The sequence below is a fragment of the Trichechus manatus genome, unplaced genomic scaffold (assembly GCF_000243295.1).
Source record: "Trichechus manatus latirostris isolate Lorelei unplaced genomic scaffold, TriManLat1.0 scaffold00015, whole genome shotgun sequence".
In the NCBI taxonomy this organism is placed as follows: Eukaryota; Metazoa; Chordata; class Mammalia; order Sirenia; family Trichechidae; genus Trichechus; species Trichechus manatus.
Genome location: NW_004443951.1, coordinates 10,169,280 through 10,188,331, shown reverse-complemented (window position 1 = coordinate 10,188,331; position 19,052 = coordinate 10,169,280). Strand labels below are relative to the sequence as shown.

Here is a 19,052-nt window from a genome sequence, read left to right as displayed (position 1 = left end):
AAACATAAATCTACACTTTTTAAGCTGTATCACTTTGCTCATGCTACAAGCACTCTCTGAGATTTCCAAGGCATTTGTATGGATTAGAGCTCTACGTCCTGGCTTGCCCTACACATTGACCTTAGGTAAACTCTGATACCCCCTACTACTAGCAGGGCTGCTTTCCCAAGCTCTTAACAATCTCAGTGGATATTATCCTATCATTCACAGTGTTGTACTTCAGGATAGATCCTGAAATGTTCTTTTTGACAATGAATGGGACACCATTCATTCTGGATTAAAAATATCTTCTTCCAACTCTGACATCTCTAGTGCCAGTAGCAATCTGGTGCTAGTGGTTCCCTCCCCACACAGGCCCAGGCTACTTACACAAGGTGCTGATCTCGGATCTTGCGCAGCTGGATCAGGTCAGGTTTGATACTATTCATTTTTTTATCTATTTCCCGGTTGTCCAAAGCTTGTTTCTTCAAATCCTGCTCTAGACGCATTTTGCTATCATGTATCTCACCCAGACGTGATTTCAATTTGTCATAATTCATCATAATTCTGCAAAGAGATGTGACATATTAAGGCTAAACAACTAAGCAGAATAAACCTATAGTTCGAACATGGTCATAATATCTTAAGTGTGGTGGACATCTGATGTTTTTGCCTGCCCAGTAACCATTCCTGCTCTCTGGTACTAGTATCTTAACGATATTCCTTACCGATAGGGTTTCCTGCCTTCACTTCAAATCAAGAGTTGGATGCAACATAGCCCAGCCTGGTCAGTAAGAGTATTCCATTCCTTCTCACGCCCACCCTCAGGTCATAGTGACTGGTTCAGGAATGCGCATAAGACCACCCTGACAGGGAACACAACAGAGAGTCCCCGATGGAGCAGGAGAAAGGTGGAGTGCAGAACTCAAATTCTAGCAAGAAGACCAGACTTAATGGTCTGACTAAGACCAGAGGAACCCTGGAAAGCATGGCCCGTGGATCCTCTATCAGCCCAGAACTAAAACAATTTCTGAAGTCAACTCTTCAGACAGGGATTGGACTGGACTGTGGGACATAAAGTGATACTCGTGAGGAGTGTGCCTCTTAGCTCAAGTAGATACAAGAGACTAAATGGGCAGCTTCTGTCCAGAGGTGAGATGGGAAGGCAGAGAGGGTTAGAACCTTGTTGAATGGACATGGGGAATCAGAGGTGGAAAGGACGAGTGTGCTGTCACAGTATGAGGAGAGCAATTAGAGTCACATAACAATGTATGTATAAATTTTTGTATATGAAAAAAGAAAAAGAAAAAAGAAATGAGGCTGGAAAGGTAAACAGCTTCAGAACATAAAAGGAATGGGCATAAGACCCAAGCTTTCCCAATGAGAGCCAATTCTAGACTATAGTCTGAACTGACTCAATGGCACACAACAACAATACATTGTAAAAAGAGATTCTCTTTTCCACTGGAGTTACTAAGTTGTGAATATGTGATTCCGGGACTCTAAGTAACCATACTGCCACCTCACAGAGAAGGATAAAGCCAACATAGCTAAAAACAGACCAAAAGGCAGAGTATGAGAGAGAGAATTCCAATTACCTTGTTTAGGCCCTAGGTCCAGTCATGACTGAACAAGTAAAGTTATATGTATGATATTCAAGAGGTAACACAGCAATGGCTCTGGAGTCAGCCCACCTAGGTTTGAATCCCTGCACTACCATTTACTTACTATGGCTTTGGGTAAATTATTTAACTTCTCTGTGTCTTCGTTTGTTCTTCTGTTTAAAACAGGTACCTATAATAGTACCTACTTCACTGGGATGTTGTGTGAATTAAATGTGATAATACTTGTAAAGGGACTAGAACGGTACTTGGCACATCTTGGTAAGCACTCAATGTCTGCCTAAAGCAAATAGGCTAAAAGCTTTTCCAGTACCCAAAGCTTTCTTCTGCTCTGTGTAGCAATAACTGTCCACACTGTTCATTTGTCACTCAATAACATATGACTTTATATTCCTATTAAAACTTCATCACACTTATCTTACCTTCCTCTACAACTAAACTAAAAGCTTTTTATATTTCTTAATTATTAATAATAGTAATTACCATTTATTGAGAGCCTACCATGTTCCAGGATATATATATTTCATTTAATTCTCACAGCATTCCAATGAGGTATTAGCCACAGTTTATAGAGGAGCAAACTGAGGCTCAGGTAGGTTAAGTAACTCACCCAAGGTCACCAGCTAGTAAATGGCCCATACAGAATTCACGCACATGGTTTTAACCATTAAGCTACATTACTTCACAGCACTTAGCCCTACACTTATGTACAGAGAGATTTACTAACACTGTGTGGTGCTAATATGAGAAATAATTTTGCTTTTTCATTGCATATGATTTATTTTTACTGATTCTCCACTTTTTCATTCCTTTTCACTCCTCAACTCGCTATTATCTAGTTCAGTCTTCCAATACTCCACTAAAATTGCTTTGATAAAGGCTACCAGTATCATTTTAGTTTCCATATTCAATAACTACTTCTCATGCTGCTTACTCTCTCTGTGTAATCTCATTCTTAGCATCTACCATCATCTACACATTTATGCCTCCAAAATCCTTTTTCTATCCTGAGTTGCAAATCCACATAAGCAGCTGCCTGCTTCCCAGACAGGTCCATTTGGATTCTCATAGGAACCTCAAACTCATTGGATCCAACCGTGAACTCTCTTCATGTACTTCCTACTTTAGGGAATAACACCAGCCCCCAGTTATGGACACCAGAAATCTAGGAACAATCTTTAACTTCTCCCACATCTACCATATCTGGTCAGGCATCAAGTCCTCAGCACTTCTATTCATTTCTCCTCCTTTCCCACACTTGCTTTGGTTCAGGCCCTTGACATCTTTTACCCTGATGGCCACAATCACTGCAGCTACCTCCCACAACCAGGCTGGTTTTCCTGCCTACAATCTTGTTCCACTTTCAATTTATTCTCAGAATGATGCCAAAGTTGATCTTCAGTTCAACAAATATTCAATGAGCAACCACTATGAACTCCCAGGCACTTGTTTCTTCAAATCCTGCTCTAGACACATTCTGCTATCATGAATCTCACCCACACATGATTTCAAGGGTACCATAATAGGTGCCGGGACTATCAGGGAAAATAAGCCACCGTAACTACTCACAATGAGCTCACAGTTTAGTGGGCATGACATTATATAAATGTCATGCTAGGGATCAGTACCAGATACTGTAGCAGTACAGACAGAAATCCTCTAAATGTCTTGAGGAATCAGGGAAGATGTCCAACCTGAGTCCTAAAGGATGAGCAGGAGTTAACAATTTCGGGCAATGGAGGAGTACGGAACAGAGAGGCAGTTCAATATGGTGCCATTAGCAGAAACAAGTAGTTCATACAGCAGGACTGTGCAGTATGAGGAGGTAAAAGCAGACAAGACAGAATTATTGGGGAAGAAAAGAAGTCTTGTCTCACTGATGCACTTAGAGGCATTAGGTAGACTTACCGTTCAATCTCCTTTTCATTCCCCTCTCTGCGAAATCGCTCAATATATTCTTTGCTATGTTGTTCTTGTGTGTGACACTGTTCCTCAAATATTTTAATTGTTTCATTAAAAGCTTCAATTGCAGTCCTCTTCATCTGTATTTCCTACAGGAGAGAAAAAAGAAAAGACATACACTTTATTATCTTTGTTTATTTTTTCTTATAATCTTGGTCTTAAAACAAATCTTACAATTTTAGTTAAGATTCCCATGTAAGACCCAATTAAGACCCTTTATTTAGCCCCCACCCCTATTACTTTAACACAAAATACATCATTCAAAAGCTTAAAAAAGAAAAAGAACCACTGCCTGAAATATGTAGCCGAGAGAGGCCACTAAACTGCCAAGAGATTGGTCCTAAACACCTTATAATGCTGAGCCCCAAACGGCACTGAAGAAGTGAATGAATGGAGCCAAGAAGTCCACACCCCATAGTACAAAGCCTCAATCCCAGAAGAGCCCTGTAGAATCTAATAATTCTTACTTTCTTTTCTCAAGAATGGGCTTAAAACCCAGGGCAGATTAGAAGCAGAAAATGAAAAGAGGAAGAATAGCTACTAAAGGTAGACGAACTAAAAAGAGCAAGATGAAAAACTAACATACTCCACAAAGCAAATTTAATAACTCTAAAAGCCTTGTAGGCTAGGCCATTCAGCACCAGGGTAAACAGCCTTATATATTTCAGTGAGGTCTGAGGGCCCTAATAGACTTTAGCATCTGAATTGTAATTTCCCCTAAAATCTTCAAGAAGAGGATTAAATTTTGTTCAGTTTACTTTTTAAAAGCGAGAAATATGTATGAAAGTCTAGAAAGACTGTTATCCTGAATGTTTACAATTTTAACAGTTTTGGTGCTTACAAGATAATTCCTCAGCTATCCAGTATTTATTCAACAAATGGTTATTGAGAATCTATTACACAGAAGATATCATACTGATGAATAAAGATATTTAGGAAACCTATGGCATGCTCTCCAGGCCTCAGAACACTGGTGGAACAGAGGCAACCAAGTGGGTGAATTAGTTACCTACTGGCTTACAGAAGAGGCTAGGTTTTAAAAAGTTGGGGTAGAGGAAGAAAACACAGCATCACACAATCAAGGCATAGTATGGTGTATACATGAAAGAATAGAGGATGTTCAAGAACAGCAATTGCTCGGTGAGGCTGGATCATAAGTGGATTAGGAGGATATGAGGGAGGCTAGAACTTTACGAAGTTCCATATAGTTGAGGTTATATTATACATATCCCAGGTAGTACTGCACACTTATTGGAATGCCCATATCTAAATACCTAGTTAAAAATTCTACAACTCTCAAATTACAGTATAGGGTCTTGGCTCCCTTGGAAAGTTAGAAATTATCTATAAAGCCCTGGCCCCAGATCTTCAAAAAGAACACCAATAATTTAGACTTTACTAACACTGGTATTGAGTCCTGATGGCGCAGTAGTTAAGAACTTGGCTGCTAACCAAAAGGTCAGGAGTTTGAACCACCAGTCACTCCCTGGAAACCCTATACGGCAGTTCTACTCCTGTTCTATAAGGACAATATGAGTCGGAAACAACTTGACAGCAATGCATTTTTTAATAGGTAACACTGGTATGGAGCCCTGATGGCACAGTGAAGAGCTCAGCTGCTAACCAAAAGGTCAGCAGTTCGAATCCACCACGTGCTCCTTGGAAACGCTGTGGAGCAGTTCTATTCTGTCCTATAGCTATGAGTCGGAATCGACTTGACCGCAACTGGTTTTTTAACACTGGTATATGTGTTGGTAGGAGGGCAGCAAGAGGAAAAGTATTTTATATCATTGCCAAAGCAGCAGCTCCCCCATGCAGCCATTATTTTAAACAATACCACTATACCTACCACCAAAACTATAAAACCAAAAAAACTCATTATCATTGAGTCAATTCCGGCTATAGAGACCCTGCAGGACAGGGCAGAACTGCCACATCTTTCTCCCACGGAACAGCTGGTGGGTTCAAACCACCGACCTTTAGGTTAGCAGCCTAGAGCTTAACCACTTTGCCACCAGGGCTCCTCCACCAAAACTATAAACCTACCTATATCTGCACCATCCTCTCCTTTCTACTCCCCCAATCCCTTCATCTACATGTGCTCTGGATCTCACCTTCTCTTCCGTTCTCAGGTACTTCACTCCACCACATCAGCCAGCCTTTCTTACATCATCAACTCTCCCTGTCTCCTCTTCATCAACATATAAACACCACTTGGAAAAGAAAAATCTCTTAACCCTAAACTCCTTTCCGGTCAGTTAAGCTTCTTGAAAGAGTTGTTTATATGTGCTGTATCTCCTTCCACGTGTTTCATTCACTCTTCAACTCATTCTACTCTAGCTTCTGCACTGACCATTCTACAGACTCTTTCCAAGGTCACCAATGATTCTCCTCATTGCCAAACCCCTCTCCTTTATCCCAATCTATCACTAAGTACGATGGTTTTTCCTCCTGATTATATGTAATCCAGATGTCAGATATCCCCACATGTAGCCCATTCTCACCCTGTGCCAACTCTGATTTGGGGCATATCATCTCTTCCCATTCTCTGGAAAGAATTTACTTATATCAAAGCAATCTAGATTTTATCTAAGATTTCACAATAAAAACAGAGGAGGTCTATAAAATATACCTTGAAATCAACCCTTTAAACCCTCTTTAACACTTATTTCCCCAGTACATTTCCTGTAGTGCTAATTACTGGGTACTTCTCTTCCTCCCTACCTCCCAAAGCTCTTCTGCCTAGTCTGGTATTCTCCCCCATCCCATACCCTATCTCAAGTCTTGCTCCTAATTCTCACATAGAGAAATTTAGCCCTCTTCTAATTTCTATCTGTCTTGGAAAAAGTACAGTCAGAATGCTCCTTAGAAGTGAGGATGGCAAGACTTTGTCTCACATACTTTGGACATGTCATCAGGAGGGACCAGTCCCTGGAGAAAGACATCATGCTTGGTAAAGTAGAGGGTCAGTGAAAAAAAGGAAGACCCTCAGTGAGATGGATATGACACAATAGCTGCAAGAATGGGCTCAAACATAGCAACATTTATGAAGATGGTGCAGGACCAGGCAGTGTTTCGTTCTGTTTTATGTAGGGTCGCTATGAGTCAGAACCGACTTGACGGCACGTAACAACAACTAGCTTCTATCTACTGATTTTTTTTTGTTTACCTCTATTGACCTCCTTACTCAACTTCCCAACAAGGGATTCCAAGTTCAGCGCCCAGTCTCATATCAGCTGCTCGAGACTCCTATTCTGTAGTTAAATCTCCAATATCACTGAGCACATGACCAGCACGTGAAGCTTTCTCTGCTTTCTCCAGTCACAGCAAGAAAGCAGAAATGCAGCCCTATACAAGCCAAAGCCACATGCAACAGTGGCCATTTTATCTAGCCTCTGTTCACAGGAGGGTTAGCAATCCTCTATCCCAGTTTCACACAATGAGTCTGACTCCAAGCCCCTGCCAAGGGTGGACTGCTTCTGGTTCATTCAACAAAAAAATTGAGCACTAACTATATTCCAAGCATTATTCAAGGCATTTGGGATACATGAATAAACAAGCTTGACAAAGATTTCTGCCCTCCTGGAACTTATAGTTTAGGAGGATATATAGAAAATAAGCAACAGACACATAGGTAAGTAAATTATATAGCTTGTCAGAGGTGAGAGGTATTACGAAAAGAAGAAAAGTAGAGCAGGGAAAGACCAGAATGCAAGTTTCAATTTTAAATAAAGTGGTCAAGTAAGCCTCAAAGAGAAGATGACATCTGAGCAAAAACTTCAAAGAGTTGAGGGAGTTAGCCAGGTGACTATCTGGGGGAAAAGTGTACCAGGTGCAGGAAGCAGCCAGTGCAAAGATCCAAATGTGGAAGAAGGTCTAGCATACTCAAGGAATAGCAAGGAGGATAGTGTGGCTAGAGCAGAATAAGTGAGGAAGACGTTATAGGAAATGAGGTCAGAAAGGAAGAGGGACACAGATCATGCTAGGCATTGCAGAAAAGACTGTGTAAAATGTGGAACCAGAGTAGGGTTTTAAACAAAGGAGTGCCATAACCTGACCTATGTTTTACAAGTATCATTGTAGCTGATATGTTGATAATAGATTTAGGGGGTAAAGGAGCATGGATAAAAGCAAGAAGACCAGTTAGGAGGTTTTGGTGGTAAATCCTACCAAGAAATGACAGTGGCTTTGACAAGGGTATTAGCAGTGGAAGTGGCAAGAAATGGTTGGATTCTGGGTATATTCTGAAGGTAAAACCAACCAGATTTACTGATGGATTAGCTGCAAGGTATAAAAGAAAGGGTCTAGAATGACTTTTGGCCTAAGTATCTAAAAGGATGTGGTCGTCTCAACTGAGATGGGTAAGCTTATGGTGGAACAGACTTGAGGTAGAATATCAGACTTCAGTTTTAGACACGTGATCGTTAAAGATTGTGTGTCAACTTGGCTGAGCCATGATTCTCAGTGGTTTGGCCATTCTGATGTAGTTTGGCAGTTGTATAATCATGTTATCACCTCCATGATGGGATTTGCTGTGGGTAGCCAATCAGCTGAAAGGGAGTTTCCTTTGGGGCGTGGCATGCATCCAATATAAGTGGACTTTCTGGCAACGTTTGTGGGCTTTTGCTCACTCCAGATCCTGCAGCTAGTTCCTGATCATCTGACCTCTGGTTCTTAGGACTTGAGTTAGCAGCTTGCCTGCCCATCTTGAGACTTGTCAGCCTCTGCAGTCTGGATCTTGGGTCTGCCAGCCCCTGTAGCTACGTGAGTCAGGAGAAATCTCCATCCTGACCCACAGACTTGGGACTTCCCAGCCTCCTCTACAACAGTGTGAGCCATTTCCTTGATATAAATTTCTCTCTTTCTTTCTTTCTCTCTATATATAGACACTTCTTTGGTTCTGCTTCTCCAGAGAACCCAGCCTAAGATACATGTTAAGTATGAGATATTCATTAAATATTCAAGTGAAACTGTTGCAATGAGTCTAGAATTAGAAGTCTGAACCAGTGAGATAAAATTAGGGCGTTACTGGCATATACACGGTATTTAAAGCCATGAGACTGCTGGAGACCACCAGAGAGTAAGAGAGTATAACTAGGAAAGAGAAGAGGACCAAGGTGAAAGAGTTCAGCAGTTCTTCTAAAAGTTAAACAAAGAATTACCACATGATCCAGCAATTCCATTCCTAAGTATACACCCGAGAGAAATAAAAACATATGTCCACAAAGAAACTTGTACATGAATATTTATAGCAGTGTTACTCTTAATCGCCAAAAGGTAGAAACAACCCAAATGAATGAACAACAACAAACAGATGAATATTAAACAAAATGTGCTATATACATTAAATGGAATATTATTCAGCCATGAAGAAAAATGAAGTACTGATACATGCTACAACACGGATAAACCTTGAAAACATATGCTAAGTGAAAGAAGCAGACACAAAAGGTCACAAATTGTATGATTCCTTTTATATGAAATGTCCACAAGAAGCAAATCCATAGAGACAGAAAGTAGATTTGAAATTACCAGGGGATGGGAGGAGAGAAGAACTGGGAGTAATTACTCAGTGGGTATAGGGTGTTTTTATGGGGTAATGAAAAAGTTTTGAAACTGGAGACAGCTGGTGGTTACACATCATTGTAAATATACTCAATACTACTGACTGTACACTTTAAAATGGCTAATTGTATGTTATGTGAATTTTACCACAATATTTAAAAAAAAAAAGAAGAAGAAAAAGAACAAAAGAAATCAGCAAAAAAGACTGAGAAGGAACTACCAGGGAGGTCAAACTCTCAGTTGCTTTTGCCTACTACCAGATCTGGATTTATGATTGCTGTTTGGACAACTGTTCTACCTCTGATCAGCAGAAATGTTGATATTTTTGCATATAGTCATGTGTTTTTAATGTTTAACATTTTTTATTGTGAAATACATATAAGTACATAAAACAGTTTAACAAATTATTATAAAATAAACATCCACATAACTGCTACCAGCACCTCAGAAGTTCCCTGTATGTATCCTCTCTAGATCACAACTCCCTGCCTCCTCCTACCCCGCCTCCCCGCTGCACTTTGGTGATAACACTATCCTGCCCTTTGTGATAATTATTTCCTTGCTGTTCTTTATGGTTTTACCACCTTATGTTTCCAATCTAAATAAAAGAGTTAACATTTGCCTGGTTTTTAACCTTACATATAAAGACTCATGCTATATGCATCCTTTTTTATCTTATACACAAACAGTCTTTGTGAGATTAAACACATTGCTGTTTGTGGCCCTTTAAATAAATACACACACATGTATTAATCCATCACTGTTTTCTCTGGTGCATAGAAAGGGAATTAAAGTATGCCACTTTGACTGATGCAAATTATGTATAACAAATGTTGTTAAAGTACTTCAAACCTTTGAAGAATAGGGTCTCGTTTCTCTCTCTGCAGTCCTACAGTCAAGCATAGTATCATGCTTTGAATGGTAATACTTTTTTTTTTTTAACCTAATATTCATTCTCTCTCTCTCTCTCTCACACTCACACACACACACAAAACACACATGCACACACAAATATAGCTGGGTTGCATTATCTCTATTTTATAGATGGAGAACTTAAAATATAGACAGATCTCTCAATGAGCATACCACTTTTTAAATTAGATTAGAAAATAAATCTCTTAAATTCTAATTCAGTTGACGTACGCATTTTTTTAAAGAAGGCAATACATGTACATAGAAAAAAATAAACAATATAAAAAGATAGATAGTGAAGAGTAAATTTCCCACTGCTGGACCATACTGCCTTAATTATCCTCCCTGGAGGGTATATCAGTTCCTGACTAGAGATATTCTGAGTAATATATGCATATATTGCCCTTCATGCTTTTTCTTTAAAAAAAAAAAAAAACACAAAATAACAGATTACAACATGCATTCTTCTGTACTTTGCTTTTTTTACTTAATACATCTTAGAAATCATTCAGAATCAGTAATTATAAATCTTCCTTATTATTTTTGATGGTATACAATAATTTCATTTCATTTTGAAAAGAAAAAGCTTTTTTTATTGCTGTTATAAAGCAATATATAAAACCAAAAAAACCAAATCCATTGCTATCCAGTGGATTCCGACTCATAGCAACCCTATAAGACAGAGTAAAAGTGCCCCATAGGGTTTCCAAGGAGCAGCTGGTGGATTTGAACTGCTGACCTTCTGGTTAGCAGCTGAGCTCTTAACCACTATGCCACCAGGGCTCCAAAGTAATATATACATATTATTATTTTCTTCTTTCTCCTTTAACTGTAATGTTTTCCCAAACCGCTCTAATGCCATCACCCAGGACATCATGGCACATTTTCATAAAGTCTTCTAAGTGTGTACTTCCACAACTGAAATCTCACTGTACACACAATTGTACATGCTGTCTCTTTTACCCAAAACTACATCGTAAGAAACTCTTAGGTCATCAGGAATTCCTAGAGAGCACTTAATAGAAACAGCTGCCTCTGTGGAATGGAGACTTCTACTTTATATGCTAGAATTCATATTGAATTTAACAACAACTTATACTGAATTTAATATGCATACGTATATTACCTTGTACTTTTTTAAAAATAAAAGTTTAAAAATAATTTCTGAAATATAAAATAATTTCTGAAAACATTCTATTACATGTATGATCCTTTCAATGTCTCCTAATGTTGGCCCCATAGGCTGACTGAATCTGAAGAAGCCTCAGTAACTTTTTTTCCCATTCTGTCCCCAAACACTGGCCACATGACAGAGCTTTCATCTGGGAGAGCTAAAGGAATACAGAGAAGCTAAAATCTGCAGTGTGGAAAAAGGAAAAAAAAAAAAAAACGCAGTCACGCCACAAACACAAATATTAGGTAGAAAGAAAAAAAAGAGGTTATTACAATCGTTCTGAATAGCTAATAAAAGAAAACCTTAAAATAAAATGGTAATAAATATCCCACACAGGAAAATGGGCCATCACAACATTTCTGGACACTGTAATCCCATAGCTTTTTCAATCAGTATTAAATCTCATTCCTAATCTCTGTAATCCTCAAAGGCCAATATCCTCTGTTTTTGTTATCTAGTGCTGCTGTAACAGAAATACCAAAGTGGATGGCTTTAACAAATAGAAATTTATTTTCTCACAGTTTAGGAGGCTAGAAGTCTGAATTCAGGGCACCGGTTCTAGGTGAAAGCTTTCTCTCTCTGTTAGCTCTGGGGGAATGTTCTTGTCTCTTTTCAGCTCTGTTTTTTTGTTCCTTGGAAAGCTCATGTGGCATGGCATCTATCTCCTGCCCTCTGTGCTCTTTCTGCTACTTGCTTAATCTGCTCTTTCATATCTCTAAAGAGACTGACTTAAAACACACCCTACACCAATACTGCCTCATTAACATAACAAAGAAAACTGTTTTCTCAAATGGGATTATAACCACAGGAATAGTAGGATTTACAACACGTATTTTGGGGAGACACATTCAATCCGTAACATCCCCTAACCAGCACCACCAGTCCTGACGTTCCTGGTACAATCTCCACCTTTATACTGCCTACCACAGACATTAGGACTAGTTTGGAAATAAGATCAAGGACTTCAGAGCTGGGAAAGCAAACAACATAAAAGACTGGGGTCAAAACAATGCACCATGAGTTCCAGTAATACTGAAATGGCTTAAAACTAGCTAACTCTCCCACAGATAACAATTATAAACTGTAAACGAAAATATAAAAAAATCAGAAGACACTTCAGAGTCATCAAAAACCCTGGTGGCGCAGTGGTTAAAGCGATTGACTGCTAACTGAAAGGTTGGCAGTTAGAAACCACCAGCCACTTCATGGGAGAAAGATGTGGCAGTCTGCTTCCATAGAGATTTACAGCCTTGGAAACTACGGGGTCGCTATGAGTTGGAACTGACTCGAAGGCAGTGGGTCTGGTTTTGGGTTAGAGTAATCAAAAGGAAACAAAAACCTGAGAGAATTTGACCCTTGAATGCAGGAAAGTACTCTGGGTTGAGATCTAATTTTACATGAGTTTTCAAGGGCACTCCCCAGTTCACATGATGTAAGGTGCATCAAACTCAAACAGAAATCCACAATCTTATTGGTTAGACATGTCAAAAAGGAAAGTTTGGGGATTCCAGTGGCTGGAGTTGAGGAAGGAAATCCCAGAAAGAGAGAAGGCACAAAATATGCATATAAACTCCCCTCTAATTCTAAACTGATTCCTGTACTGTAGGAGAGACAGCAAAGAGCCCAAGTACAGAACAACAACTCAAGGGTTGAAAAAGCTGAGCAGAGATTTCAACTGATTCCCAGGGCAGGAGAAACAGAGTCTAGTGAGTCCTGCCAAGTTAGAGGGGGTGCCCTGCTGGCAGAGTGGTTAAGAGTTTAGCTGCTAACCAAAAAGTTGACAGTTTGAATCCACCAGCAGCTCCTTGGAAGCCCTATGGAGCAGTTCTACTCTGTCCTATAGGGTCATTATGAGTTGGAATTGACTTGACGGCAACGGGATGGTAAAAACGGTTAACACACTTAGCTACTCACCAAAAGGTTGAAAGTTCAAGTCCACCCAGAGGCACCTCAGAAGAAAGGCCTAGCAATCTACTTCTGAAAAATCAGCCATCGAAAACTCTATGGAGCACAGTTCTACTCTGACACACACGGGGTCGCCATCAGTCAGAAACTACTCAGTGGCAACTGGTCTTTTAGTTCTTCAGGCTGAAGGGAAATGATAACCAGAGGAATGCCTAGATTTATAGGAAGGAATGAGGAATACCAGAAATGGCAAATATGTGAACAAATTACAGAAGACTCTTTTTTTTTCTTCTCTAAATTTCTTTAAAAGACAATAGACTGGAGGAGGCAGGGCCAAGAAGGTGGAATAGATAGATGCTTCGTGTCATCCCTCTTACAACAAAGATGTAAAAAAACAAGTGAATTGAATATATATGGCAATCTAGAAACCCTAATCAACAAAGACAAAGCTGAAGAATTGGACTGAGCAGCAGGTGGAAGGAGAGGCAATTCAAAAACAGCGGAAATGGGGAATTACGGATTGCGGGATCATTAGCATCCTGCTAGCTGAATCGGCAAAACATGCACAGGGTGAGGCAAGCAGCAACATCCCAAGCCAAAACCCACCCCATCTGGTGCAGCCAAGCAGCAACAAAAACAGGAACAACACCAGACCTGCAAAAGTTAAGTGCAAGCTCCCAACCCACAGTGCGCTCTGGCACCATAACCCTTCCCCCCACCAGAGTTCCACGGCCGAGGAGCACTCTCTTCCTCTCACCCACACCCCTCTCTACTCCAATACCAGTCCTGCAGCATCCAACAACACCACATTCCCTAAGCTGGGAACTCACAGCTGGGTCCAGCGGCACCCATTCCTTCACCCAGCCACTGGCATAGGGGGTCCATGGATTTTCAATGCCCTTCATTCCCATCCTTCACCCCTGCCCCAGTGCCTTGCAGGCCAACTCAACACTGTATGCCCTAGGACAAAACAGGCAGGGCATACACCTGAAGCCCATTTTCACCTGTAGGAGCCAAGTGGGAGCTGCGGATGTGTGATATTCAACACTGCCCCACCCGCTAAGAAGGGGCCTCACTCACACACACCGGGGGGCCTGAGGGCCAGTAGTACCACCCACTCCATCTAGCCACCTACAACAGGGTTCTGAGAATTAGTGCTGCCTCCTAATCCCTCCAGCCGACGGTACCGGGTGCCCAAGGACTGGCTGAACTAGCCCCCTCCCCACCGACTATGCACTCTAGTGGACAGAGGCAGCCGGGACAGCTGAGGGCAGCCAGGGGCAGTCAACAGCCCCTGCCTTGCCCATCAAGTGGCCCACCACTGCAACCAGAGATCTGTGCCTGCTCCAAACATCCCCACAGCCTTGCCTGCCTAGGACTATAGGTGAAAGTCTCTGCACCATACACTGTTGACCAACAACCCAGGCACCTGTGACCCGAACAACTGCGTCCCTGCAAGAACAATGAATAGACTCCCAGGCTCACACACCTAGGACTGCTCTGATCACCTGAAGACAGGAGGTGAGAGCTTCAACAATGCCAATGATCAGAGTAGCACACACGCCCAGCCTACTTGGACATACCAAAACAAAACAAAAATACAGCACACAATAAACAAAAATACAATAAATAAATATCTTATTGATGCCTCAGAGACAACAGTCAATATCAAATCATATGAAGAAGCAGGACAAGATGGCTCCAGCAAGTGACCAAAATAAAGAACCAGAAAACCTTCTGGAGGAAAAAAAGACAATGGAATTACCTGAGAAAGAACTCAAAACAACTAATATACAGAGCTCTCCAAGAGATCAGGAAGGTGATCATTCAAAACACAGATCAAACCAAGGAACACACAGACAAAGCAATAGAAGAATTCAGGAAAACAATACAAGAACAAAATGACAGAATAAACAGGCTGCTAGAAACCATAGAATAAACAGGCTGCTAGAAACCATACAGAAACAGCAACCAAAAATCTAAAAGATCAACAATAAAATTTCAGAATTAGACAACTCAGTACAAAGTCATAGGTGCAGAACTGAGACAACGAAGTCAGAATTAGTGAGATTGAAGATAAATCCCTTGATGTTAATTTTTTGAGGAATAATCAGAAAAAAGAATTTAAAAAAATGAAAAAGCCTAATAATTATGTGGGATACTATCAAGAGTAAAAATCTACAAGTGACTGGAGTACCAGAATGGGAGGGATAACAGAAAACACAGACAGAATTGTTGAAGATTTGCTGGCAGAAAACTTCCCTGATATCATGAAAGACAAGAAGATATCTATCCAAGAAGCTCAATGAATTCCATACAGGACAGACCCCAAAAGAAAGTCACCAAGACATATCGTAATCAAACTTGCCAAAACCAAAGACAAATAAAGAATCCTGTGAGCAGCTAGGGATAAACGAAAAGTCACCTACAAAGGAGAATCAATAAGACTAAGCTCAGATGACTCAGCAAAAACCATGCAGGCAAGAAGGCAATGGGATGACATATATAAAGCCATGAAAGGAAAAACAATGCCAGCCAAGAATTATATATCAGCAAAATTGTCTCTCAAATACAAGGGTGAAATTAGGTCATTTCCAGATAAACAGAAATTAAGGGAATTTGTAAAAACCAGCCTAAAATTACAAGAAATATTAAAGGGAGTCCTCCAATTAGAGAACTGACAACATTAGGCAACAATCCAAGACTAAGACACAGGACAGATAAACTAGATATCAACCCGGATAGAGAATTCACAAAAACAAATCCAAGCTAAAAGACTGAAAATAGGGAACCAGAGATGTCAACATGTAAATGATGACAATGTCAAAACAAAAAAGAGGGAATAAATAGCGTAGTCATAGAACTTCCATATGGAGAGGAAGTCAAGGCAATATCAAGAAATAAAAGACTGGTTTAAACTCAGAAAAATAAAGATAAATTTCAAGATAACCATAAAAGGAAGCTAACAAACCAACCCATCAAAATAAAAAAGAAGAAAAACATAAAGACTCAGCAAACACTAAGCCAACAATAATGAAAGAGATGAAAAGAAAATACATAAACAAAAAAGAACTCAGCACAGAAAATTAAGCAGAGCAAAGAAACTGTCAACACCATAAAAAAAAATCAAAATGACAGCACTAAACTCATACCTATCAATAATTACATTGAATGTAAATGACCTAAGTGCATGAGTAAAGAGATACAGAGTGGCAAAATGGATTAAAAAACATGATCCATCTATAGGCTGTCTACAAGAGACACACCTTAGACACAGAAAGAAACTAAAACTCAAAGGATGGAAAAAATATATATCAAGTAAACAATAACAATAAAAGAGCAGGAGCGGCAATATTAATCTCTGATGAAATAGATTTAAAGCAAAATCCACCATAAAGGATAAGGAAGGACACTATATAATGATTAAAGGGTCCATACATCAGGAGGACATAACCATAATAAATGTATACACATCCAATGACAGAGTCCAAAATACATAAAACAAACTCTAACAGCATTGAAAAGAGAAATAGACAGTTCCACAAAATAGTAGGAGACTTCAACATACCACTTTCAGTGAAGAACAGAACATCTAGAAAGAAAGTCAATAAAGATACAGAAGATCTAAATACAACAATCAACCAACTTGACCTTAAAGACATATATACACACCCCACCCAACGACAGCAAAGTATACATTATTTTCCAACACACATGGAACAGTATCCAGAATAGATCACATTTTAGGCCACAAAGCAAGCCTTAACAAAATCCAAAACATCAAAATAATACCAGGCATCTTCTCTGATCATAATGCTATAAAAGTAGAAATCAACAACAGAAACAGCCAAGAAAAAAAATCAAAGACATGGAAATTGAACAATACCTTGCTTAAAAACTACTGAGTAATAGAATAAATCAAGGATAGAATAAAAAATTCATAGAATCAAATGAGAATGAGAACACATCTTACCAAAACTTTTGGGACACAGCAAAAGCAGTGCTTAAAGGTCAATTTATAGCAATAAATGCACACATCCAAAAAGAAGAAAGGGCCAAAATCAAAACATTAACCCTACAACTCGAACAAATAAAAAGAGAGCAGCAAAAAAAGCCCTAGGGCACCAGAAGAAAGGAAATAATAAAGATTAGAGCAGAAATAAATGAAATAGAGAACAGAAAAACAACTGAAAGAATCAACAAGACCAAAAGTTGGTTCTTTGAAAAGATCAACAAAATCAACAAACCACTTGCCAAACTGACAAAAGAAAAACAGGAGAGGAAGGAAATAAACTGAATAAGAAACGAGGCAGGTGATACCACAACAGACCCAACTGGACTAAAAAGGATCATAACAGAATACTATGAAAAACTGTACTCCAACAAATTTGAAAACCTAGAAGAAATGGACAAATTTCTAGAAACACACTACCTACCTAAACTAACACAAACTGAGGTAGAAAAACTAAGCAGATCCATGACAAAAGAGACTGAGGAGGTATTAAAAAAGAAAAAAAAAAAAAAACCCTGGCCCAGACAGCTTCACTGGAGAATTCTACCAAACTTTCAGAGAAAAGCAAACACCAACATTACTCAAGCTATTTCAGAGCATAGAAAAGGGAGGAATACTCCTGAACACATTCTGTGAATGTGTACCAAAGCCAGACAAAAACACCACAAAAAAAGAAAACTACAGACCAACATCCTTCGTGAACACAGACGCAAAAATTCTCAACAAAATTCTAGCCAACAGAATTCGACAGCATATCAAAAAAATAATACATCGTGACCAAGGGGGATTCATACCAGGTATGCAGGGATGGTTCGATATTAGAAAATCAATCAATGTAATACATCACATAAATAAAAGAAAAAGACCACATAATCTCATCAATCAACACAGAAAAGGCATTTGACAAAGTCCAACTCCCATTCCTGATAAAAACTCTGAGCAAAATTGGAACAGAGGGGAAATTCTTCGACATAATAAAGGGCATTTATACAAAGCCAACAGCCAACATCATTCTAAATGGAGAGAAACTGAAAGCATTCCCCTTGAGAACAGGAACCAGACAAAGATGCCCTTTAACACCACTATTATTCAACATTGTACTGGAAGTCCTAGCTAGAGCAATAATGCAAGAAAAAGAAATAAAGGGCATCCAAATTGGTAATGAAGAAGTAAACTATCCCTATTCACAGATGATATGATCTTATACACAGAAAAACCCAAAGAATCCACAAGAAAGCTACTGGAACTAACAGAAGAGTTCAGCAAAGTAGCAGGATACAAGATTAACATACAAAAATCAGTTGGACTCCTCTACATCAACAAAGAGAACTTCGAAAAGGATATCACCAAATCAATACCATTTACAATAGCCCCCAAGAAGATAAAGTATTTAGGAATAAATCTAACCAAGGACATAAAAGACCTATACAAAGAAAACTACAAACACTACTGCAAGAAACCAAAAGAGACCTACATATATGGAAAAACATACCATGCTCATGGATAGGAAGACTCAACATTGTGAAAATGTCAGTTCTACCCAAAGTGATCTACAGATACAATGCAAGCCCGATCCAAATTCCAACGGCATTCTTTTTCTTTAACCAGATGGAGAAACAAATCACCAACTTTATATGAAAAGGGAACGGACTCTGGACAAATAAAGCATTACTGAAGAAGAATAAAGTGAGAGGCCTCACACTACCTGATTTTAGAACCTACTATACAGCCACTGTAGTCAAAACAGGCTGGTACTGGTACAATAACAGACACACAGACCAATGGAACATAAGTGAGAACCCAGACGTAAATCCATCCATCTATGAGCCTCGGTGGCTCAGTGGTTAAGAGCTCAGCTGCTAACCAAAAGGTCAGCAGTTTGAATCCACCAACTGCTCCTTGGAAACTCTATGGGGCAGTT

At 39.5% G+C, this 19,052-nt stretch overlaps 1 protein-coding gene across 1 annotated transcript in view; it reads right to left on the bottom strand.

The window, feature by feature from the left end:
- PIK3R3 (phosphoinositide-3-kinase regulatory subunit 3) overlaps window positions 1–19,052 on the bottom strand; it is a 148,199-nt gene that overhangs the window by 26,037 nt on the left and 103,110 nt on the right. Inside the window, exons 6-7 of the mRNA XM_004371793.3 lie at window positions 3,510–3,652; window positions 370–546 (exon numbers count right to left, since the gene is read on the bottom strand). Of these exons, the coding sequence (XP_004371850.1) occupies window positions 370–546; window positions 3,510–3,652 (320 nt within the window). The remainder of the gene's footprint in view (window positions 1–369; window positions 547–3,509; window positions 3,653–19,052) is intronic.